This window comes from Kryptolebias marmoratus, linkage group LG15, assembly GCF_001649575.2.
Source record: "Kryptolebias marmoratus isolate JLee-2015 linkage group LG15, ASM164957v2, whole genome shotgun sequence".
Classification (NCBI taxonomy): domain Eukaryota; kingdom Metazoa; phylum Chordata; class Actinopteri; order Cyprinodontiformes; family Rivulidae; genus Kryptolebias; species Kryptolebias marmoratus.
In genome coordinates, this window is record NC_051444.1 from 15,159,550 (window position 1) to 15,182,288 (window position 22,739).

Genomic DNA, 22,739 nt, shown 5'->3' on the forward strand with positions numbered 1-22,739 from the left:
CCCTGTTTTTTTTAAGCAAAGCAAAGTTATTTTATCCATGTACCTACATACATGAATGGCATAATTTATACTGTTAAATGAGGCTCCTGGGAGTTAAATTAATGGAGTTCAGGTATTCAGTCTATTAAGGAAGAAAAACTACTTTGCCAAATGCATCAATACATGAAGACCTACACAGTTAACATACTGGGACAGAACACATTAGTGTCTTTGTCAGTAAATCTATCTAAAAAGAGACTGTTATAAAATTTGTTTTATTCTATGATAGATAAATGTTGAGCTTTGGTTTTCTAAAAATGTCTTTCTAAAAACAAATGACACCTTTTAATTCATACTTGACCACTGTTTTCTTGATGCTGAATGTAAAACACACAGCAAGATTATCAAAAAAAAAAAGAAAAGAAAATACAAGAAAAAGAAGTCTAACTCTAAAAAAGCTGTTTCCAAAATTTTGTTTACCCTGTCAGAACGCCTACACACAGTGAGTGTGTCTGGTGGCGGGCCTACCAGGCAGCAGCGTACCAGCATCAGGCTTTTCTAATGAGTCCATCAGAAGTACAATTTCTTTGTTGTGCTGCCTAGAACATTACTCTGCATTTGAAATACACCCTAGTGTTCTAGTATGCATTTTTTATCGTTGGATGCAGCTGTCCATGTTTTCTGAACACTTACCACAACCAAGCTTCCCTGACGACACTGCCAGCGGCCAAAAAGTAATAGAACTATGAAAAAAAAAGGAAAAATAAAGAAAGAAATATTTACTACAACACAGAAACAGAAGAATTACTCTTTAAAGAAAGTATTCCCATTACTGGCAAACAGCAGCAGAAACTTTTGAAAAGTCGACTTCACAGATTCTTTGCCTGGAGAGACAGAAAAGGTTTGACAAAAAAATAAATAAAATAAAATAAAGAGGTAGATACACAGAGAACAAAAGAGAGACAAAAGCAGAAGAGGAAAAGAAAAGCACAATCTATATGCATATACTGGAGCCTACAACACAAGTAGCACTTTATTCCAGAGAGAGAAGCATCAATCTTGACAGCATATGGCGTCTGTGCAAAATCCATTAATTTTTAATATACCGGGCGCTGAAATGAAAAGGCTTCCTGAGACAAGCAATTGTCAGATGTCAGTAGTGTTTTGATAACTTTTTTGATCTCCCTTTTTTATTTGCATTCATAAAATGAGGCTGTCCACATGACACCTCAGTTTGGACATGGCTGGAGACTGACATGGAACCATTTTCCACCCAATTGCTCCCACCTTCAGCCTGGAGAATAAGCAGAGGGGAAGAAATAAGAAGAAGAAGAAGAAAAAAAAAGTTGTATGAATGACAGCGTGTGTGTGAATGTGCATTGGCTGTTGCCTGAAATAAAACCTAACTGTTTTATCATCAACATACTGGGGACATACCGATGCAGTATATAATTTTTATGGATAAAATGGACATATTTGTGGACAGGAAATATATGTGTATATTAATATTGTGCTATTTCTTTGAAAAGGCACACACTAGAAAAGATTCATGATGGAATTTCTGCATTACAAATTGTAGCCATGCTTCCCAGCTACCACAACATGCTCACGCTATATTGTTTTAAAGAACTGTTAATGTTTAAAGAGCAGATTACAAAGGTCTCTTCAAAATAGGGGAGAAAAGCACTCTAAATCTCTAATGTTCTCCAGCTTTGTGACTCAATTCGGATTGAAGGATAAAAGGAGCCCTTCTCAATAAAAGCTAAGTACAAAGAGGTCAGTCAGCTCACTGAGTTTTGTCATACTTCTTTATCCTTAGTGAGCTCTATAGGAAGGTCTTCACTCCTCTTAATGCAAATACATGACTGTACTTGAGAAAAGTGTGATTTTTTTTTTTTTTTTCTCCACTTCCCACTTTTGATGGATAACTCGTTGGGCCCATTTGAAGTCATGGAATCATCTCCCTCAACAGAAGCTGGATTACTGGATATTTATTCATATTTGTAAAGTGGCAATTTAAAGCGAGTGGCCATAGGAGATGAGTGGGAACCTGGAAAATGCCATAAGAGCTGCTTGGGAGGCAGGTGCAAAGTGGACTAATTAATAGCAATCTATATACTGGCTGGGGCATGCAGAGGGCCGACTGAGACACTCTCAGGTCCGGCAATGAAAAGATAGCGGCTCCAAATTCATTTTCTCACTGCAGCTCTCCCAGTGGAAGGCTCAAAAGTACACTCACACTTCCTTTAATGCATTCACTGGGGTGTGATTTATTTTTGCATTTGCCAGCGCATTTGGAAAGTTCATTACCTTGCTCATGGCTTGTTAATTAGCCTTGTAAAGCCGCCTCTAGATCTCCTCGGGCCAACACTGAGATGAGACTTTTGTCCCTAAACATTAATGTAGTGCTGAAGGTGAGTAACACCACGCTTTCCCTGTTTAAGTTGTAACATTGACACCTTAGTGGGGACATGAAGCATGGTAAAGTCAAAAACATTCTGGTGAGATGTCACATCACCTGACCTTTGACACTAAAGATGTAATTCAGACTATGTTTTCTTTTTTTTTTGTTCACCACCTTCTCATTTTGTTTGGACACTGATCCCAGAATTGTAGTGAAATACTGTGTCTGTTATTTGCTAAATTCCTGTCAATATGACATTTTGTTTACATCTCATCAGGGTTCTTAAAAGCAAGGAGCTCCTTCGGAGTGCGGTAAAATCAAGCTCTGCTGTTAGGTTTAAGAAGTGCAGTGTGAGGTGAAACTGCACAAACATCGACTGACACACCAGCAATTGAGACCAAGCAGCAAAGCCTCATTGATTCCGCAGGTGTTCATTTGTGTGACCAAGTAGGTAGCAGGCAGGTGCCTCACTTGAACTTTACAGGAACGGAAGAGGAGGCGATTTACCCCAGCAAAAAAGGAAGATGAAGAAAAAAAAAAAAAAAAGGAGGCCCTGATGCTTTATTTTTAGAACAGCTGCATCTAATGGGGCCTGGCAGGTACAGGAGGTGTCACATCTGTCGAGGCCCAGGTGATGCTCCAGCCCTCTGCTCCTCCCCACTCCTCGCCTGCTCCTCACCTCTCAAATGACTCATACTGAAGATCAACAGTGTCATTTTTAATAAACCCTTCTTCCTTGTCCTGCCACTTTCGCTCAGGCCTGGTGATAGGTTCTTGCTAGTAGCCATTTCGTTCCACAACACAGGAAGAGTGGATGCATAATGTAAAAGATCTAAAGAAGATAAATGCTCTGTCTAATGTTAAGACACTGGGAAGATTAATTATAAAAATCCAGCTGCCTGACTGAAGATTTTGTAGTATGTATGGAGACCATAGGTCTCCATACATACTACAAAATCTGAGAATGAGTGCCCCCATCTGGGACTAAAAAAGGACAGGGATTAGCAGTTGTGAGATTAGTGTATATTTTGCACATTTTACTTCCATTGGGTAAAATTAAAATAGCTGACACATTGAAACACACTATATTAAACAATATTTTTATCTCACAGTGCAATTTCTTCCTTCTTCTAAAGTTCCAACATACATCATTGGAAGCCCTAATAGGGAGCAAGTAGTTACTAGGTGAAGATATAGTGTGCAGCATCTGTACTTTTTTTGTTTTTCACATTTTCTGCTTAGTTTACACCAACCAATCCAGCCACCCAAGCAAAAGCTACATCACTTTTTGAGCAAGCTAAGTTCTTGTAATCCTTACGCTGCGTAACACACCTTCTTTTGGTAAAGAACTGACATAAAGAGAAATATGTGATCTGATTTATATCTGAGGTGTTTATGAGATGTTTAAAAGGCTGGTTTTTAGGTTTCCTTTTGTTCTAATTGTGTTTGTGATGGTCCTTTTAATACGTTTACTTAATCATTTAGACTCGATTTTTCCCGCTTCAAACAAAGTTTTTCATATTTTTTTTCTGTTCATTGTAAAACATAACTCTCTGTTAAGTTTCTAACCCCAAACAGTGTTTTCATATTTGCATTTCTGTTGACATTTTACTTATCTGTTGATTTACTTATTTGTTTATTTGCAGTATACAATCTTGCACCTCTACTAAAACAGGAATTTTTTTAGTGGACCAAGCTGTGCAGACTTTTTTTTGTTTTTACATCATATTGTTGATACAAACTTAAGGGCTGCAATAACTTGGTGGTCAGTGCCACAGTCTCATAATCCTGAAGTGGTTCAAGCCCAGGTTGCATCAGGAAGGGAATCTGACATTAAACAATTGCCAACTCTTTCATATGAGTTCACTCACTGATGTGACCCCTGCACATGAGAGCAGACACACAGTTGTTGATACAAACTTGTTCCTGGCTAGTGAGTGTAAAACAAGAATAAGAGTTAACTGATAAATTCACTTTTTTACTCTTGTTATAAAAAAAATACAAGTTTATCTTATTAGTACAAAGTAAAGTAGCTAATTTCACACCCACAGAAATCATTAGTTCCTTCATTGTAGTTTAAACTTCTTTTAATCAACTTCAATACTGTATATTTCCACTCCTCCATTGTGGGGCATACAAACTAATTCTTTTAGATTTCATAGTGAAAGTGTCTTACAAAGCTTAAACTTCATTCTTCATTTTTCTATTACAGAAAGTCATTATAAAACATTTCTCCTTAACCACATTATTGTCATTTCTACAAAAGAGATTCTTTTCTCTAAATTGCTCTGCACTTTGAATCCAGAAAAATCGTCTTTTTTTTATTTCTCCTTTTTTTATTATTTTGCTGTGGCTTGAACTTGTAAAAGCTGTAACTGTTGGTCTCATAACATTTGTATTTATTTCCATTAATTTGACATATGCCATATATATATATATATATATATATATATATATATATATATATATATATATATATATATATATATATGCGTGTGTATTTCCACAATCACACATGCTAAAATAACATGCCTGTTTTAAATGTGATCTGCATGCTACATATTTTGGAAAAGATTGGCAGCAAAAAGTGGAGCTGATAGGAAATTTTATATGTTAACACAATACAGTTCACACTGACTGAGACAGGTGAAGTTACTTTCATATAACAACACTTTCCAAATGTAGGAAGACTTTAAAAACTCCTCTGGTAGTTGTTCATTCTTCACCTTTTACAAAGTGTATGCTCTTGTTTATTATAACACCAGCTGTTTTGATAAGAAAAAGAAAAAAAAAGTACATGGGTTGTTCCATGTTTCCTCTCAGACAATCAAAGTGCTTGTCTATCGAAGCAAAAATAGTTTTTCTCTCGTTCTCCATCTACCTGAAATCCACAGAACTCCTATCTTTATCTGCATCAAACATCACTGTAGGAGACCTAAATAGTTAGATACAGAAATATATCACCCTCATAACAGGGTGGGTGTTGGGGGTGGAACACCACACAACAGTAAGATCAACAACAGCAACAACAACAGCAGTAGCAGTAACACAGCAGACTGCTGGGAAAAGAAAAAAAAAGGGGAAAAAAAAGCTTTGCAGAATGGTGCCATCAGCTCTAGTATTTATTTTTTATTTTTTTTATTTTCTCTCTTCCTCCCTCCCTCCTTCTCCTTCCCATCTCTCTCCTAATCCAGAAGACAGGAAGCTATTTGTGGGGATGCTCGGCAAGCAGCAGAGCGAGGACGATGTCCGGCGGCTGTTCGAGACCTTTGGCCAGATCGAGGAGTGCACCGTCCTTCGAGGGCCTGATGGGGCCAGTAAGGGTCAGAGCCCACACACCTCCCACTCTTTTCTTCTTTGTCCGTCCTTCTTAATCCTTGTCTGTCTGACTATTTCTTTCCTTTACATTTTTTAAAGCCATGCATATGCTGCACTCATCGTTGCTGTCTGTGATGCACTCTGCTCTGAATAACTCATCCTCCCCTTCAGCTATTCTGTTTTGTTTTTTCCCCCACTGCCTTTTATGTGTCGCACTTACTTTCCTCTCATCGTCACCGTACTCTGACACCTTCTTCCTCCCACTTTCCATTTTTGTCACTACTTTTTGTATAGTTTTTGTTGTTGTTGTTGTTGTTGTTGTTGTTCTTACCCCATGACTTCTTTCTTCTTTATTTTCCTCATTTTCCTTTTACGTTGTCTCAGCTCCTCTCACTTCGGGCTTGCGTACTCGCACCAGCGACAGCTCTCCTTTTCCACTTCCTGTTATCTGAAAAGTGGAAAGGTGTAACCGTGTTTGCTTCCCACATTCTCATCAACCCAGAGACACCGTTGGACAACATTGTCCCACTGTAAATAAAGCAGCCAGGCTCTGATTTGCTGTTGTCACTCACTGAGTGTTAGACTTGCCCACAGTCAGGGACATCATATGTGTTCTTTTGACTTGTAGATTCAAATCAAAGATGGCTTTAAAATGTGTGATGCTGGTGAGATAGGTTTGAGAGCGTAAAATTCTCTGGATCATCCTTTTCAGGGTTTGCCTTGGTCTCAGTCACATTTAGAGCCATAATATCCATGATATTGTTCTGAACCTCTATCTTTTTTTTTTTTCTTCTGTCTGTTGACTGTGATTTATTCTTGTACTTAAAGCCTCTGAACACATAGGAAGGCAAAGGACAGGAGCAGATAATGTGCAATGTTGCAAATCCTTCTGAGTATATCAGAAAGAAAGCCCAGTTATACTGAACCTATCTGTGTCTACATCTATTCCTCCCACTGTTAATCCCAGGTCTATTGCTCTGCGTCGCCCCTCCAGTCCACCACCTTTCTCCCTCCACAGCTCTATTCCACTTTTTCTGTCTCTTCCTTTTTTGAACTACCCTCTTTTTTGTCTGCGCAGATGCCTCAAGCTGATTGACAGCACATAAAATGAAATAAAGCCTATGTTGCAGTCTCAGACAGAAGCTAGTTTCGCCTCCTTGTTCGTGCTTTCACTCCTTTTCAGCCTCCTACACCCCACACTTTGCCTCTTTCTTTCACTGTCATCACATGCCATACATTCTCTGCTTCGGACTTTATCTCTGTTATCGCTGAGTCGATCATTCTCTCCTTTAGGTTTTGCGATTATGAAATTTAGAAAAAAAGAAAAAGAATTATAATAACTATGAATGCCACCGCCAGGCAAAAGTTTTACATATAGGTATCTGGTTCTATCACTCGCTATGCAACGGTCCCACGCAATCATTACGGGATGTTACGGCAAATTATTTTGCCAGCCGCCTCGCTCGGGATGAGGTTCCCATAATTTGAATGAGACAGACCTTGAAATTGACAGCGCTATCTGTTCCATGGTTGAGGCTTTGTCCCTGTTGATGTAAATTTATGCCACTCAGAGGCTTTTCAGCACCCCTCTTCACCCAATAAAAAGGCCGAGAAGTTGAACATCCATCTCTCTGTGGTGCTGCTCCTCAAAGTACTTTCAAAGTGCAACACTTGCTGCCAGAGTTGAATAGAGCCCTGAATTGTCAGCAATAATAGAGAGATGGCTTTTAGGTCTATAATTAAGTTGTGTTATAAATGTCACCCATCCAGAGGGATGGAATTCATGCATACATATTATTACCCCAGGAATTCAAAAGGCAGTGCAGATCCTCTCACTTGAAAGCAATACAATCTCGCTCTCTCTCTTTCTTTTTTTTTTTTTTTTCACTTTTCCCCAACTCATTCAGAGACATCAAATTCAAAACCTTAAGCATGCACTATAATTTATAAGGGTGTAGCACTTGGCGTTCTTTTCAAATGCTGCGCTGTATTTTTTATTTATATTATATCAGAAATAGGTTGTAGCACTGTTTTGAAGACCATTTTGAGAACATTTTATGTTCAGTGTAATTATCCGTTTATGATGTGAGCCAGTTCCTGCAGTTGTTTCTGACATCACTAGAACACAAGTACATGTACGCATTTGCCTTGCTAAGAAACCAGCAACCATTTACTTGCCTTCTAAATATATATATATATATCTTTTGTTTTGTTTTGTTTTTGTTTTGCTAAATCAAATTGCCCTTCTATAATCTCTGCTGCAAAGGTTAAATGTGTTTGTTCGAGAACGCCTTTAAAGACAGAGTTGCAGGCAAACCAGTACACAGTGAGCTGATGCATTTCACTTGGACAAATGAAGACCTTTCCTGCCTCTTCCCCAGAGGGGCGTTCAAGTGAAGTAAAAGGGTGCTGGAGCGCTGTGACAGAATCAAAGGCTTCTTTGACTCCTCTGTTTTCCTCTGTGAATCTCTACAGCTTTGAGGGCATTTAACGGTGCAGAAAACACATGGCCTTTTCCACTCACTTGGATTCTACATGCAGTCATTTAAAATGCTCACTGTTTATTGTTTGACTTGACTGCAAACACAAAGCTTTGAATACAAGTCCTTCAAGGCAGGCTTTTAGATTTTGTCATGAAATCCACAATTTGTCTGTTAAAAAAAACCCAAAATAACAAACAAAAAATAAAAAAAAAACCCCAAAAAATAAAGAACAAAAGCTGACTCCTGATGCAGAAGAACGTACTGTAATGCTGCCAGACAAACAGTATCTCCTGAGCTTTGGGATTACAAATGCTTTAGTTGCCCAGACTAAGTATTTGAATATGGGTAACAACATCAAATAGGTATGAGCATTTTATGAGAAAATGGGGACTAGATCCACTAGAGGCTTATCTGATTCTAATTCACTGGTGCTATTCAATTAATGAGGAGTTGGCAGAATTAATCCAAGAGTTTGTTAATGAGATAACTCTTAACACATGAGCTACCTGAAGGCAAGGATAAGAATAGGACATAACAGAATACACTGCACAGTCTATGACAACGATAAAGTTCAGTGAAATAGCTCATGTTTCATTTAATGGCTTTTGGGAAATGACCAGATTTCATGTTTTACTGCATTTCAAGTCACCAGCTTTCTCTTTATGGTGGTCCTATATTAGTTTAAAGCCAGCCCTTACTTACATACTGTTTATTCATGTGCTCACAATATGTGTGCATCCACTCTTTTACTGCACATTGTTATAAACGTGAATAATTTTTAATGCCATCTTTACAGTTGCTTCGGAGTAATTCAACCAATGCCTGCTCCCTTGCCTTGTGGCCAACACTATACTGACTTTAGCTTTTGTTGCAGTAACAAAACAAATATAACGTGATCTGACTGCCACAGTGCCACATGAGAAATTACTACTCTACTCACCTTCCCTTTCATTTGAAATTATTTGCAGGCAGAAATTTGGTTAGAATGGCAGATTAGAATTCTAGGCTTTGCCTGCATGATGTGATTTTTGAGTGATTGCAAAAAAAATTGTGAATATTAAACAAATTAATGATCACAAATAAGTCAAGTGTTTATTGTGAAGCAGAGGGATTTGAATTAGAAAAAAAACTGGGGGAGGGATGTCATAAGCAGCTGATGTCTTACCTATAATCGGCCTGACTTAAGATTTGTATCCAATAGTCAAGCCAGCTATAATACTGTACATTCAGAAGCAAATCATATAATTTTCCAAATAATATTTGTTGATATGCTTCTCTTGTCTTTGTGTGAACAGGGTGTGCCTTTGTTAAGTTCTCAAGCCACGCTGAAGCGCAAGCCGCCATCAACAGCTTGCACGGTGGACAAACTATGCCTGTAAGTATCGGGGCTGTAATCTTCATACTAGTCATGGTCAAGTTTTAGAAAGTTTTCCAAGGTATGCCACATAAATTAGTCTGCTTGTCCCTGGTTTACAAGGTGGATTGAATCCTAAATCTGCTGGTACTTTGGAGGATTTCTGCACTACAAAAACACGTACAAATATCCAAGTCTTTCTAAGAGTTCCCTTATCCCATGTGCTTACTCTTATAACAGGTTGAATTTATCTTGTTTAAACTTAATACTGAGAGTTGTTGTTTTCCTGTGTTTATGACAGTTCAAAAATCAGGGCTAAACACTCACAAAAGTATAAGAAACATGCAATATATACATATATTTACTATCACTACAGTATCTCAAACCACATCTTGAACTGCGAATCACACAAATTCTGACGCTGAGCTGTTGTAAACAAACAGTTCCCACAGTCAGCACAAGCTACCTTAAACTGCACAGCTGGATACTTTTTATTTATGTCTTCACACATTATGTGCATCCTTCTCCGGCTATCCAAACATTTTATTTCCCAGTAGAGAAGAGCATTTACTTCATTGTGGTATTGACAGGATTGCTGCATCTATTTTGTGCGTGCCCACTATTGCTTTATGCCCTAGAAAAAAACAAAAACAAAAAAACAATGCAGAGTTGGTTTTACTTTTTTTATTTATTTATTTTTTGATCTGTTCAGCTTTATCCTCTATCTGTTGTTGTCAAACTGTGATAAAGTACTAATATGGATGCTAACTGAGAAGAATCACTAAATGGTTTTAAAAAAATAAAAAATAAATAAAACTTAAACCTGTTGTGGGAGAATATCCAAGGCAAACAGGTTCTTTTTTTTAAGTCTTGATATCTTGTTAATTTAGATGTGCTCGCCACTTTGTGCCACAATTTTAGCATTAAAGCATTTTTTGTTAGAAAGTGTGAATGGCAAAAAAAAAGAAAGAAAAAAACCCCAATTCAAAACATTTCCAAAATAGACATGAGCTAAGACAATTAATAGTTATACACACGTTATATACTTTACTTTACACTGGGTCACTATACAAAAATGGTTGAAAAGTTATTAAATTTTTTTACAAAGAACTGCATCTATATGTTGTGTCACATCAGTTGCACTCCGACATCAACTATACAGTTGTAATGTTTGTAAAGGGAAAACAAACAAACAAAAAAAACAAACAAAAACAGAATTGTTTTCTTAGCTTTACAACTTCTTGCATTCTTTATGTTACATTTATTGGTCAGACCACATCCATGCTCAAAACTATCCAATGGTCTTAACCAGTCCCACATAAAGTTCTTTATCTTGCATGGCTGTGATATTTCATCTTGACAACATCTGCCCGCACACATCCTCAAACCTTGATTTTTAGTAGTTACTGCTAAAGGTGTCTCTTGGAATACATTTTGCCATGATAACACACTCAAGCTGAAAATAATAAAATAAAATACTTGTCAAGCTGTTGTGGCAGGTAATTAACCTGACAGCCTGTAAGCTGTTTAGACATTAACAACCCACACAGCCTGTCTAACCATCATGGAAACAGCTAAATATGTTTCCAAAGAAGTCTCAGCTGCATATTCTAGGAACCTTTTCTATTTCTCAACACAGTGCAATGAACTGAGGATTAGAAACGGCTGAATAGTTTGTAACTAGGAGAGACCAGGTAAAGGGCTTCACAAATGTCAAAGCTTCTTTCATCTACATGAGAGACATGTCCTGGAAACATCTCATCAAAGGCAAATTATTACCAGTGACAGCATGGCCCCTGTCATGGGACTACTTTTTGTTAAGGAATATTAAACATTTAAAACACTTAAAAATACTTATCAGGGGAAGCTTCATTACTGAGAGACTAGAGGGATGGTTAACAAGTAAGTCAATAATATTGAAAAGCACCCTAGAGTTAACATGGATCTTCAAAATGAGGTTGGATTAATAAGCCGCTTTTGCTTCCTCAACTGCTTCTTGACATTTCTGCATTAGGTTCTTTATAATATTCTGGGAGACTTGCAATTTGTCAGCATTCAAATGATTTCAAGCTTTCTGACATGTATTAATCAATGTTTGAATATTATCTGTTGAGGATGAGGGTATTTATTCTGATAAATTGCAGACTAATATTTTAATGTCAATACTGGTTATATTGCTTTAATAGTAACTTGAAATCTCTAGGAACCAAGTCATCCATTTTCATTGTTGGCTGCAAGTCTACACAGGAATTTTGAAAATAGATACTATTACTGTGTTGATACGTTTTAATAAGCATTAGTTATTAGATGCATAAAACATCATAGTGGTTATTTATTCAGCTGTAGATACAGCTCTTTATGATGTGGTTATACTATTGTTTGCCTTAAACAAGGCCACCAAAAGCACTTAAGTAAAAGTAATGATGGTTTACTACGCATTTCACAGTGCATGTTGAGTACTACAGAGCTGGACACACACAGGAGAACACTCTTTTTCTGGCAGGCATCTGCACTTTCACACACTTCACTGATGTGCCGCAATAAATATTTACAGATTCTTACTGGCAGTGAGATAGTGTCCTGGAAGCCAGATGCACTGTAATTTACACATCTTTTTGAAGCTGCCTCACTTTGCATTACATTGAAGTAGTGAGGGAGTCATTTAAGTGGTGAAGTTGGTTCACTTTGTGCGTGTATGCCGAGTGTACAGCAGACACAAAATTATTTTGGCATGCTACTCAGAGGACCAAGAAGAAAAAATGATGCTGGACTTAATTCATGCAAAATTGTACTAAAATTTAAGTATATTCAAGATATTAGCCTCTCTTTAAAATATCTTGTTAATTCGATCACTGGAATATTTTTACTTTCAGCAAATTTATATGAATTGCCCCCATATGATGCGGCATTGTGCTTTTTAACATAGTATTATAGGCTTAATCAAAAGCAACTAAACTTCTCTTTTTGATTTTTGAGGATCATTTCCTTCTTATCTGAGGAGTTTTCTTTCCCTTCCCCCTCCTGAGTGTAATTAGGAGTGTGTTTGTTGGTCTGGTCCACATGTAAGATGTACAATGAAAGATGGACCAGACCAACAAATACCCCAACAGCTTAGAACTGCATTTTGAATTGAGGACGCTCCTCAGATGGGAAGTGAAACATCTCCAAAAATCCAAAAAGAGGTCATCTTGCCTTTGGTTTAACTGAATAGGATTACCATGACCTGATGTGACTGACATCCTTCACCAGTATATCAATTTGTATATATTGCCTTGTCTTGTAGCTCATTTACAGTTGTGTAAGGTTGTGGCACTGAGCCACCTGAGGTCTGCTGCTGATAAACTGTCCAAGAAAACTTAAGGTGCCTCAATGAGATCGAAGGCAGACCAAAGAGCAGCCAAAAGTTCATTAATAACCTATAGTATATGATTCATAGCTCTCTCCATCTATCCTCACACCTGTTATCTTCATCTCCTCAAATTTAACTTTCAGCTTAATAGGCAAGGTGGCTATTAGTATCCAGCAAAAGCTTTGGTCTCAATGGGGGATGCAGTTAATTTGGATGATATCGCTGCCACATGTCGTCAGCGACAGACTAACAGGAGGTAGGATTCAGAGAGTGGGCTGCTCCACACACTGCCTGCTGCCAGCTGTGAGGTCTGAATGAACCTTGAACAGAGAGTTGTCTCTCATTCTGTCTCTCGTTCCATCTTAATGCTCTCTAAACAACAATTTTGTTACTTGTAACAAACACACACACATATACTAAAAATAAACCTGTCACCAAAATACACTGGCTCACAATGAAACACTTTAATGAAGCTTAAGGGCAAGGGATGTCACCACAGGCCATGTGCTGATAGATCGGGTCATAGCTTTAATTGAACTTTATTGCCGGTGCTTCCAATATTAACTTAAAAGGTGATTGAGCTCAGAGCAGGGACTTTGACCAGTTCAGCTGTTGAGTTACTGTAAGGCTGCAGAAACACAGGTGGCAAACTTCGAATGGCAAAGCCAGAGCCAGACAAACAACACCCAGCAAATTGCAGACACTGTCATCTTTGGTGTCACATCGTGGCTGGCAGGGTTTGTGAAGTTTCCCCCGCGTTGGCTGCAACAATGGTGCGATATGTGTGATACTACAGTTGTGAATTAATGAGAGAAAAGCTCAAGCCATAGAAAACTGACAGTGCAAAACACATTTTATCAAACAGCTAAGGCAACTACTTTGAGACATTATTTCCCATACCTTCAAGTAAGTAAACATTTATTTAAAATGCACTATTTATGTTCAGTGGAAATGCTCTTATGTGTAAAATGTTCTTGCGTGCATTTTTAGTCTCATTCACTTTGCTGCACTGTTGTGGTTATACATGTAGGAAGTGAAGCTAGACCAAGTCAGAATCCTCCTCTGCTAACGAGATACAGTCCTCCCATGAGACTTGTTGCAATGCAGCAGGGTTCAGAGAGTTGAATATGAGGCCCACAGGGGGTTCATGCAATTACCAAATAAACTTGTTCTGGTGTTTTCAATTGTATATTTATTTATTCATTTCTTTTATAAATCCCCAGTTTATAATTACATTTTCTGAGATCTGTAAAAAAGCAGAGACAGGTGTTGAAGTTTTTTTTTGTTATTTAAATGTAGTTGTTACATGATAAATATCAGTGAAACAAATGTTTTGTTGGACTTTAGTGGCTTTTTTAGTTTATTTTTTCCAGAAATTACAGTCTTTCATTTATCGACCATGCTGGTATACTGTGTTCTTGTAAGTCATGTGAAGGACAGAACATTTACCTATTGGTAGACACTCCACAACAGTGTATTTTCATTGCAATAAGGCAGAGATAAAAGCATTATGCCATTTCATTGCTGGAGTTGAGTTCTAATCCCTCAATTACCATTGTGCATTTTTCCATCTGCACATTTTGTGCCCTTTACAAAATCCAATAAGGGAGATTTTCATAAGTCAAGTGTGTTGTTTGAGAAATTAGATTAGTTTTTGAACCTGTGACAAATTCCTTAGTTGAACCTGTCAAAAGTGATGGCTCCCTGTTGGCCCTTATCAAATTTGGAGAATTCATTTTCTCTCCAGGTATAGGAGTCATGCTGGGTGAGGTTATTATTTTGTTTGTTTGTCAGCCTGTGATTTTCTGCAGCCAGTAAAGAGTCGCTGCTTTGCATCTAGAACTGGTTGTTTGCCACCACCTGTTTCTTTATTACTTGGTCACATACTACTTTTTTATGTGGATTGGGACTTTTGATCTGTCAGAGAAATCTCTTTGGTCTGATTAGACCTTAGTCTGGTCGGAGGTCATCCTCACAACAATAGACAACTACTAGTTGGAGTGATATAACATGAGTGACGGTACTGACAATATCTGCAGAGACTACACTAGTTTAATGTTTTACGAAAACCATTCATTGGAGAGATTTGGGTGTGAGTCTTTTCTTGTCTTCAAATCATCTTGAGTCACGATGCAATGACTACTGGCAGCCTTAGGCTTTCACAGTCACAATACTCACAATGCATTCTTCATGATGCATTAAAAGAATATAAAAAAACACAAAAACACAAAGCAGAAAATGAGGGATTCTAAATGCCAGGCCTCTGTGCTGTGGGCAGAGTTTAGCAACAATGCTGGAAGAACATGTTTACACAGTGCCAACCTCATTAAATCCAACAGTCCAGTCCCTTCAACTGCACCAAAAAGTTGAGAAATTATAAGGGGGGAAAAAAGGTCAGGAGGTGTAAGGAAATGAAATTAAAAAGGGAAAAATGGTGCCGTTAACACTGCCATATCCAAGTATTGATTTAACTAATTAAAATGGCACCAAAGGAGAAGCAGCAGATGGGTCTCCTCTGGCCTGAGGTGGGGTGCTGGCTGGCTCTGATAGGTTCCCGTCTGAGACGCACCAACCCTGGGGTCCATGCTGATGCTTTCTATCACTCCAGAGTCTTATTTGTAGTTACCTAAAGCCAAAACATTTCCTTGGTTGGGTTAATAGACTGTTTGCGAGACAAATTAGCATGGGTTACTGGTAAAAAATAACAATTTTTACCACAAACTTTGTCTTGTGCAGATTTATAAATTTCATAGATTTGAAAAACAGGAAAAGTGGCACTTTAGAGATATGTACAAAATTATTAACTAATTTTGTGTGAACTGCATGCAAGGTTCGCAGAGTAGTTTTAAGTTTGGCTTTAGTATTCACAATAGAGCAAAGCAAATGCAGCCAAAATTTTCTTGGTGGTGCTATTACAAACCTTTTTCGTTTTCTGTTTATTAAGTTCTTCTTAAAATTACATTTAAAAAGAGTACAGATAATTTAGTATAATTTACTTAAGAATAAGAGTACAAGTGTGTTTTTTTCCTCTCATTTTATTGCAATAAATCTGCTGAAGAAATGCACACTCCATAAATTGTAACTCAAGTTTAAACGTACCTATACAGGAGTTTAGACTTTCTACCAACTTTATTTGTTATAAATATGTTGCACAAGAAAAAGGTGTATACATCAAAAGTCACTCTAGACAGCCTCTTTCTGTCCATGACTCCCCTGCAGTTCTCTGACATCTTTCATTTCTATACATCAAGAAAATATGGAAATTTCAATCAAAGCTGGAATTTGCACTGACTCTGTTAGGATGAGGCATTTTGTGAATCCAAGTTGTGATTATGGAGTCTTTCTTTCCCGGTGTCTTTTGCCTTTATGATCTTACTAATCATATCCTGACTGCCCCCTAGCTGTTTCTGTCCTTCTGTCCTAGTGGTACTCCATGCTCTTTCCCAGCATGCACTGCCTGTAATTAAATAGAAGCCTTGTCCTCTTGACAGTGTCTGTGTCTGCTTTCTGTGCCTGGCAGCCTCCTCATCCTCGCTTGTTCTTTCTGCTTCTGTCTTTCACTCATACACAGTCACTCTCCCTCTCTCTCTTTGCCTGGATGTCACATGAGGAACTGATTCTGGTCTCTGTCTTTCAAATGATTTAATTGGATGCAAACTCAGGAGCACAGACATCAATACGGAACTATATCTGCCATAAGGAAGAGCCATTAGTCAATACTTCGCTCTCCACATGCCGAAGGCTTTTGTCAGACCTAATTACCCAGTGTTATATTCAGTGGAGCTTTACCATTGGGGGGACTGGCACTCCTGTGGGATCTGGTTAGGATCACAGTTCACTCCCAATGTATACAGTGGAGCCGGAAAGTTCACAAAAGCAAAGAACACTCACTATTCTGTTCCATTTAATACTGACAGCTAAATGACTGCAGTCATGAGAGGTGCATACCTAATTCTATTGTCTGTTTCGGTTTAGAAATATTAGGTCTTAAAGCTGAGCTGTAATGTATACGGGTCACCTGATGACTGAAATAAAACAACTAATCACTGGTTCTCCTCCGAAGTGAGGCAGAAAGTTTACACTCATTTATTTATTCATTCATTTGTCATTCCTGTCTAGCCCTGTTCGGGGCTAGAGTGGTGGGGACTGCCATCTACCAATACACAAGTGTTGTGCTATAAACAAATGATGTAATTACGCAACAATTATTTTGTTGTAGGTTGTAGGTCATTTCCTGTGAATAATATGCAAATTGAAAATTTGCGAGTAAGCTATTTTAACCACACAATAAAACATGGAATCGCAATGCATTAATCTGTCTCTAAGTGTTCTATATTTGGATTATGGTCAAATTATTGGTGTTTAATGTACTCAAATTGTACTACTTTAAACATGTTAGGTAGAATAACAATACCTTTAATTATCATGAGCAAACATAAGTAAATGCATTTGATAAAACACACGCACACACACACACATATATATATATATATAATTTGTGGAGGTTTCTTTACACTTTTGAGCCTTTTTGTAGACATGACATGACAAATCTTAACAAATAAAATTCTGCAAAAGAAAGGTGTTCATATAAGCCAGCTTCATATGAAGGTATTTGAATTGATTTGCAGTGTTGCTGGTTTTAAAAGAATTCTACGACTATACAGAGTAAGGATGTTCACTGTCTGAAGCAGTGGGTGCAATTTGAAAATGATGCATTAGTTATAGGACCCATTGTGCTTATATTGTGCACATTATTCTTCTTCTGCTTCTTCATAAACAGTATTTTTATTTTAAAAATTCTAGTGAAAAAACAACTTGTAAATATAGTCATATTTCAAAAAGAACTAAACTAAACTAAACTAAACATATGTTAACATATGTAAGTCAGATATTTCTCTAACCTTGTAAACTATATGTGTCCCTGTAGGGTGCCTCGTCCAGCCTGGTGGTCAAATTTGCGGACACTGATAAGGAACGCACCCTGCGCAGGATGCACCAGATGGCGGGCCAGCTCGGCATCTTCAGTCCCATGACCATCCAGTTTGGGGCCTATGGCGCCTACTCTCATGCTGTAAGTCTCAGCCCGGCGGGAGAGGAGACGGTGAGCTTTAAAGAAAAAGAAAACCTGTTGTGATTTAAGGTTTGAACTTGCTCTGTCTCCTATTGGGCATGCGGCACTCCCCAAATTAATTCACTTTGGATACAACTTAACAAAAGTACCTCTTTAATAATATTAATAATAATAACAACAATAAATCTGTGCCTTATTTATTTATTGTTAACCCATGGAAGCATTTTTCTATCCATTTTCTCTAGGGGAGCTGCTTGTTGTGTATGCTTAAAGATATTTCATATAGCATTTCCTTTAGACTGTTCATTCCAACAGTTACTGACTGGTATAAAAATTTAAACTGTTAATCCAGGCCTGCTGCTTTTCCATTTTATGTGTGTATGACTTTTTTTTAAACCCAAAATAGATGCACATTATTACCAAGCACACACCCGTTCACCCTTTACACCCTTTTCTGTCAGCCCACCCTTCCCCTGTTTTGTATTCACACATGAAAGTCACAGCCTGAGTTAGGAGTTGGTGAGATTTTACACTCACACAACAGCTAACAACTCACCCTGACAGGTGAGAATCGCCTACTCACACATAAACTCTGCCACTGCAGTCTCCTTTTTTTCCCCCTCCCATACATACATATACAGCTCATATAGGTACACTTAGACTTCAGCGACTTAAATTCATCTCACAGTATGGCCTTTATCTTGTATCAGTATAATGAGCACAAGGCCAGAGCAGTCATATAGTAACTGCAAAGCTGCTGGGCATTACAGATCATACTGTTCAAAAGCAAGGCATAGGCTAAGCAAACAGAAATGTGAAAGTAAACATGCTCTGATCCTGCAGCTATTTCACCCTTCCTTTTCTGTCCTTTCCTTCATCCCTCCTGCCATCCGCCTCTTTCCCTACTGCTCTTTAATCCTACAGCAGATGATGCAACAGCAAGCAGCCCTGATGGCAGCAACGCAAGGGTCTTACCTGAACCCTATGGCAGCCATTGCTGCAGCACAAATGCAGCAAATGGCAGCTTTCAATGTCAACGGTCTGGTGGCAACTCCCATGACACCGTCCTCAGGTATGTATACCAACACACTGATATGCCACTAAGAGGTACAGCTCCTACACATGTAGGAGGTGTTTCATTATTTCCTGCAGCTGCCGGGAGCATTTATCATTAGGAAAAATTACAGAAGCTGTAAAAATATATTCATTCAAGGGTTTTTGGTGTTGCTCCCATTACTCTTTTTAAGATGCAGGCTCCATTTTTTCTGTGCAAAAGCAGGCACTGTCAGTACTGAATAAAAGGAAGCAGAACTTTGTACTGAGAGAGACTCTGCAAGAAAAGATGTAAGGGAAACCTGTACACTCATTGGCAGCCACATTATAGTTTCTACCCCTTTTTTGCTCACACATTATCTCTCTTCTTTCCTGCTCTGTCTGTCACTTTCTCCCTCTGTGACTCTGACGGTGTGTGTTTTCTGGGAACACAGCCAATCCAATAACTTTGGATGCAAAGTCCTTGGCTTATACAATATAATAGCAAAGATTTGTGTGAGATAATCCTAGACCCCAGTCTGAACTATCTTTTTGGCCCTTGTCATGAGGAGCTTTGATGGCTTGACACTAAGTAGGCAGGCTGCCTGAAGGCAAGGCCGTCGCAAATGTATTATATAAAGTGGCTTGACGCTGTACCTGGCATTTGTAATCCACAAGGCCTACATATTCCTGCTAATACCTATCAAACATAATCCTACATGACTTAAATGCCCTTCACCTGGATAAGAAAAATAATAAAATCCATCAGCACAAAAGGCCACTGGCAAGGTGACAGACTTAGAATATCACCACAAGATACTCTAAAGAAAAAAAATATATGCCCCTACATTCAGTGTAATGCATTTTACGATACCTTTGGTTATATGTATGTATCAAAAGTGAAATACACATATATGTTTAAAAACAAAGAGTCGTAGAAGTGTTCTTAAAAATAAAGGCTGGACACTCTTTGTTAGAGTGGACGTGTTTTAGGCATTTGTTGAAATTACATTATTCAGTAACCAGGCATTTATTTATTTATTTGTTTATGTAAAATTATTTAAAAACAAATATAACATTGATTGTTTTCTCATATTCCTTTAAACATGACTGCAATGATAGAGCTTAGACTGGAACAAAAGCAAGACATGTTTTGAGTTGTTCTGGTCCAGTGTTCAATATTACACATTATAGAAGTAGGTTGATGCTTTTTCACTTGCTCTACTTTCAGTTTGTATGTTACCATAATGTTCTCTTTTTTCCCAAACTGTTTCCCTAGACCAGGCTCAATAGTTATCTAGTCAAAGTACAGTGTGCCTTTTTTCAGAGTCACAAATTACACATTTCTCCACACTGGCTGCATGTTATAGAGTAGTATGATACAATACAATTCAGAGCAATCTGAAACTATACAAAATGAGTCAATCCAATCCAGTGTATCATATGATAAAATATACTTTGTTCCCTTGAAAAAAATTGTTCTGAACACAGTTTTGTCCTTATAGGTGGCTACACACACACACACACACACACACACACAAATCCATGCACAAATGATTATAACAACTCACACAAGTGAGATGTTCTATAACAAGGCAGAGAGAAATATTACATTTTGAGTTTGTAGCATGTAGACCCTGTACCTTACACTTTCCATAATAACTCAGCATCTATTCGCAGGCACCAGCACACCTCCAGGCATTTCTGCCACAGCCGTGCCCAGCATAGCCACCCCTATTGGGGTCAATGGATTCAGTGCCCTCCCTCCTCAAAGCAATGGCCAGCCCACATCTGAGCCCATCTACACCAATGGTATTCATCCTTACCCAGGTGAGACATTCCATGTTTATATAAAAAAAACATGAGATGTATTCCCAGCACCCAGAGTCAGTCTGTTGCTTTGGCCCTGACAATGTTGGCTTCTTGCACTGACATTGATCTATGAATGTTTGAATGTGGAACTTGATCTGAAAAAAAAAAAAGCATCAACTAATTACCACAATCCAAGAGCAGCATGTTGGTAGTGACAAATTAAATGATATCATTCAATATTGTTTAAAAGTTGACAAGAGCCCTTTTAATTTAACAATTTGATTACATTTTTTTTCTTTTCTTTTTTTTCTGAACAAAAGTGTTAAGAGCTTCAGGCTCAGTCAACAGTGTCTTTGGCAGACTTCTGAGAAGCCTGCCCGAGTATCATGATGAATCCATCAGTTCATCCATCAGTCAATTATGGTTAATTTGATGTGTCTCAGCCTGTCCTCAGCTTCTTAATGTTGTCTGGGACTGATTCCTGAAGAACTGACAGACACTCACTCTCTATCTCTGCATTATGCAAAGGCAGCTGCAATCATAATGAACTACAAAGTGGTTTGTTTGGCACGTTGTTAATATTTGATGCAAACATCTGGGACGAACAGGCATTTTGAAGAACTCAAAGATATGACAACCCAAATTTCTCCCACTCCCTGTGTGATCTTTCCTCCTGATGGATTACCACAATTATGCCAATGTCTGTCATGCTGTTGAACGTAATCTCAACATCTGTGTGTCTATGTCTGTCTTGGCCACTGTCCTCCCATTTTTTATCTCCTTTGCTTCCATCTTCTTCGACGTCACCCTTCTTTCTCTGTCTCTCTTTTCATCTCTCTGCAGCACAGAGTCCAACAGTGACCGACCCTCTCCAACAGGCTTATGCTGGCGTCCAGCACTACGCAGGTGATCCGTCTCTCCCACCTCCTCTACTCTCTCTCACTTCGTCCATCTGTCCCCTTGCCTCTTCCCTCTTCCCTCTCCCTATTTTGGTTTGTCACATCAATAGGAATCGTGACAGGTAGAGATGGCCAGATGACCAACCAATTTCCTCCTTGATTAGTCTGCTTTACATTGAAATTGCAAAAGGGCTCACTTGAATTTACATCCACACACACACACACACACAAAACTTTGATTCTAAAAGTACACTGAGAGTTGAGGATTTTAATCTGTCATAGGCTTCCACATGAGCGATGACACAGACCACTGCTTTGTGTCTGACATCAGCTCTCATTAACATGGTGTGAATCTCCCTTTCTTTCCTTTTATGTCTGCTTAGTTGAACTGCATTGCACTCCCCCCTTTTGCCATTCTCTTTGTGTAGTGATCCACCAGCCAAATGAGCCCTGGCTCCCAGTCATAATGCAATTTATTTATGCAATGTCTAGAGGACGCAAATGAACAATGGAATAATGATTTGAGTTTTGTTGTGTCAAATATGAAAATGGAGATGTGAAAAATTCCACTCTGGTTCTCCCTTTGCAACAGCAGCCTACCCTGCCGCCTATGCGCCAATCAGCCAAGCGTTCCCCCAGCAACCAACCATCATTCCCCAGCAACAGAGGGAAGGTAAGAGCGAGCAAGCGCGCCCACCCAAGATAAAAGGTGATAATTGCCATGTTCCATTCTAATGTAGCTTCACTGCTTTGAATTAGCGAGGGAGGGGGAAAAAGCTGGCTGGGGAAAATGTGAGAAAAAGGCTCCCCATTTAAAGAGGAGAACATTAGCACTGAGATGGAAAGTTAGTCTGTCATTATTCAAAAACTGCACTAATTCAAACTCACAGCGTTGGACTGCTTAATCAGTCCATTACAATGTGTTTAAGTGGTTATAAATATTCATCAGATTAATTAGTTGCATACATAATCATTTATTACCATTCCTAGTGTAGCGTTCATTCTTATGCCACAGCATAAGATGTAATAAAGCATAGG

General features: G+C 38.4%; 1 protein-coding gene across 6 annotated transcripts in view; it reads left to right on the forward strand.

Moving 5' to 3' along the window:
- Positions 1-22,739, forward strand: part of si:dkey-205h23.2 (CUGBP Elav-like family member 6) — a 139,490-nt gene that overhangs the window by 96,507 nt on the left and 20,244 nt on the right. For 2 of the 6 annotated variants that reach the window (XR_001808761.3, XM_017423614.3), the window contains exons 4-10: positions 5,578-5,706; positions 9,480-9,559; positions 17,815-17,988; positions 18,883-19,030; positions 20,671-20,820; positions 21,646-21,708; positions 22,294-22,374. Coding sequence is in view for 5 of the 6 variants with exons in the window: in XM_017423614.3 (XP_017279103.1) it covers positions 5,578-5,706; positions 9,480-9,559; positions 17,815-17,988; positions 18,883-19,030; positions 20,671-20,820; positions 21,646-21,708; positions 22,294-22,374 (825 nt within the window). In the remaining variant the exon portion in view is untranslated. The remainder of the gene's footprint in view (positions 1-5,577; positions 5,707-9,479; positions 9,560-17,814; positions 17,989-18,882; positions 19,031-20,670; positions 20,821-21,645; positions 21,709-22,293; positions 22,375-22,739) is intronic. The other 4 variants (XM_017423618.3, XM_017423615.3, XM_017423619.3 and 1 more) reach the window with 4 other exon arrangements.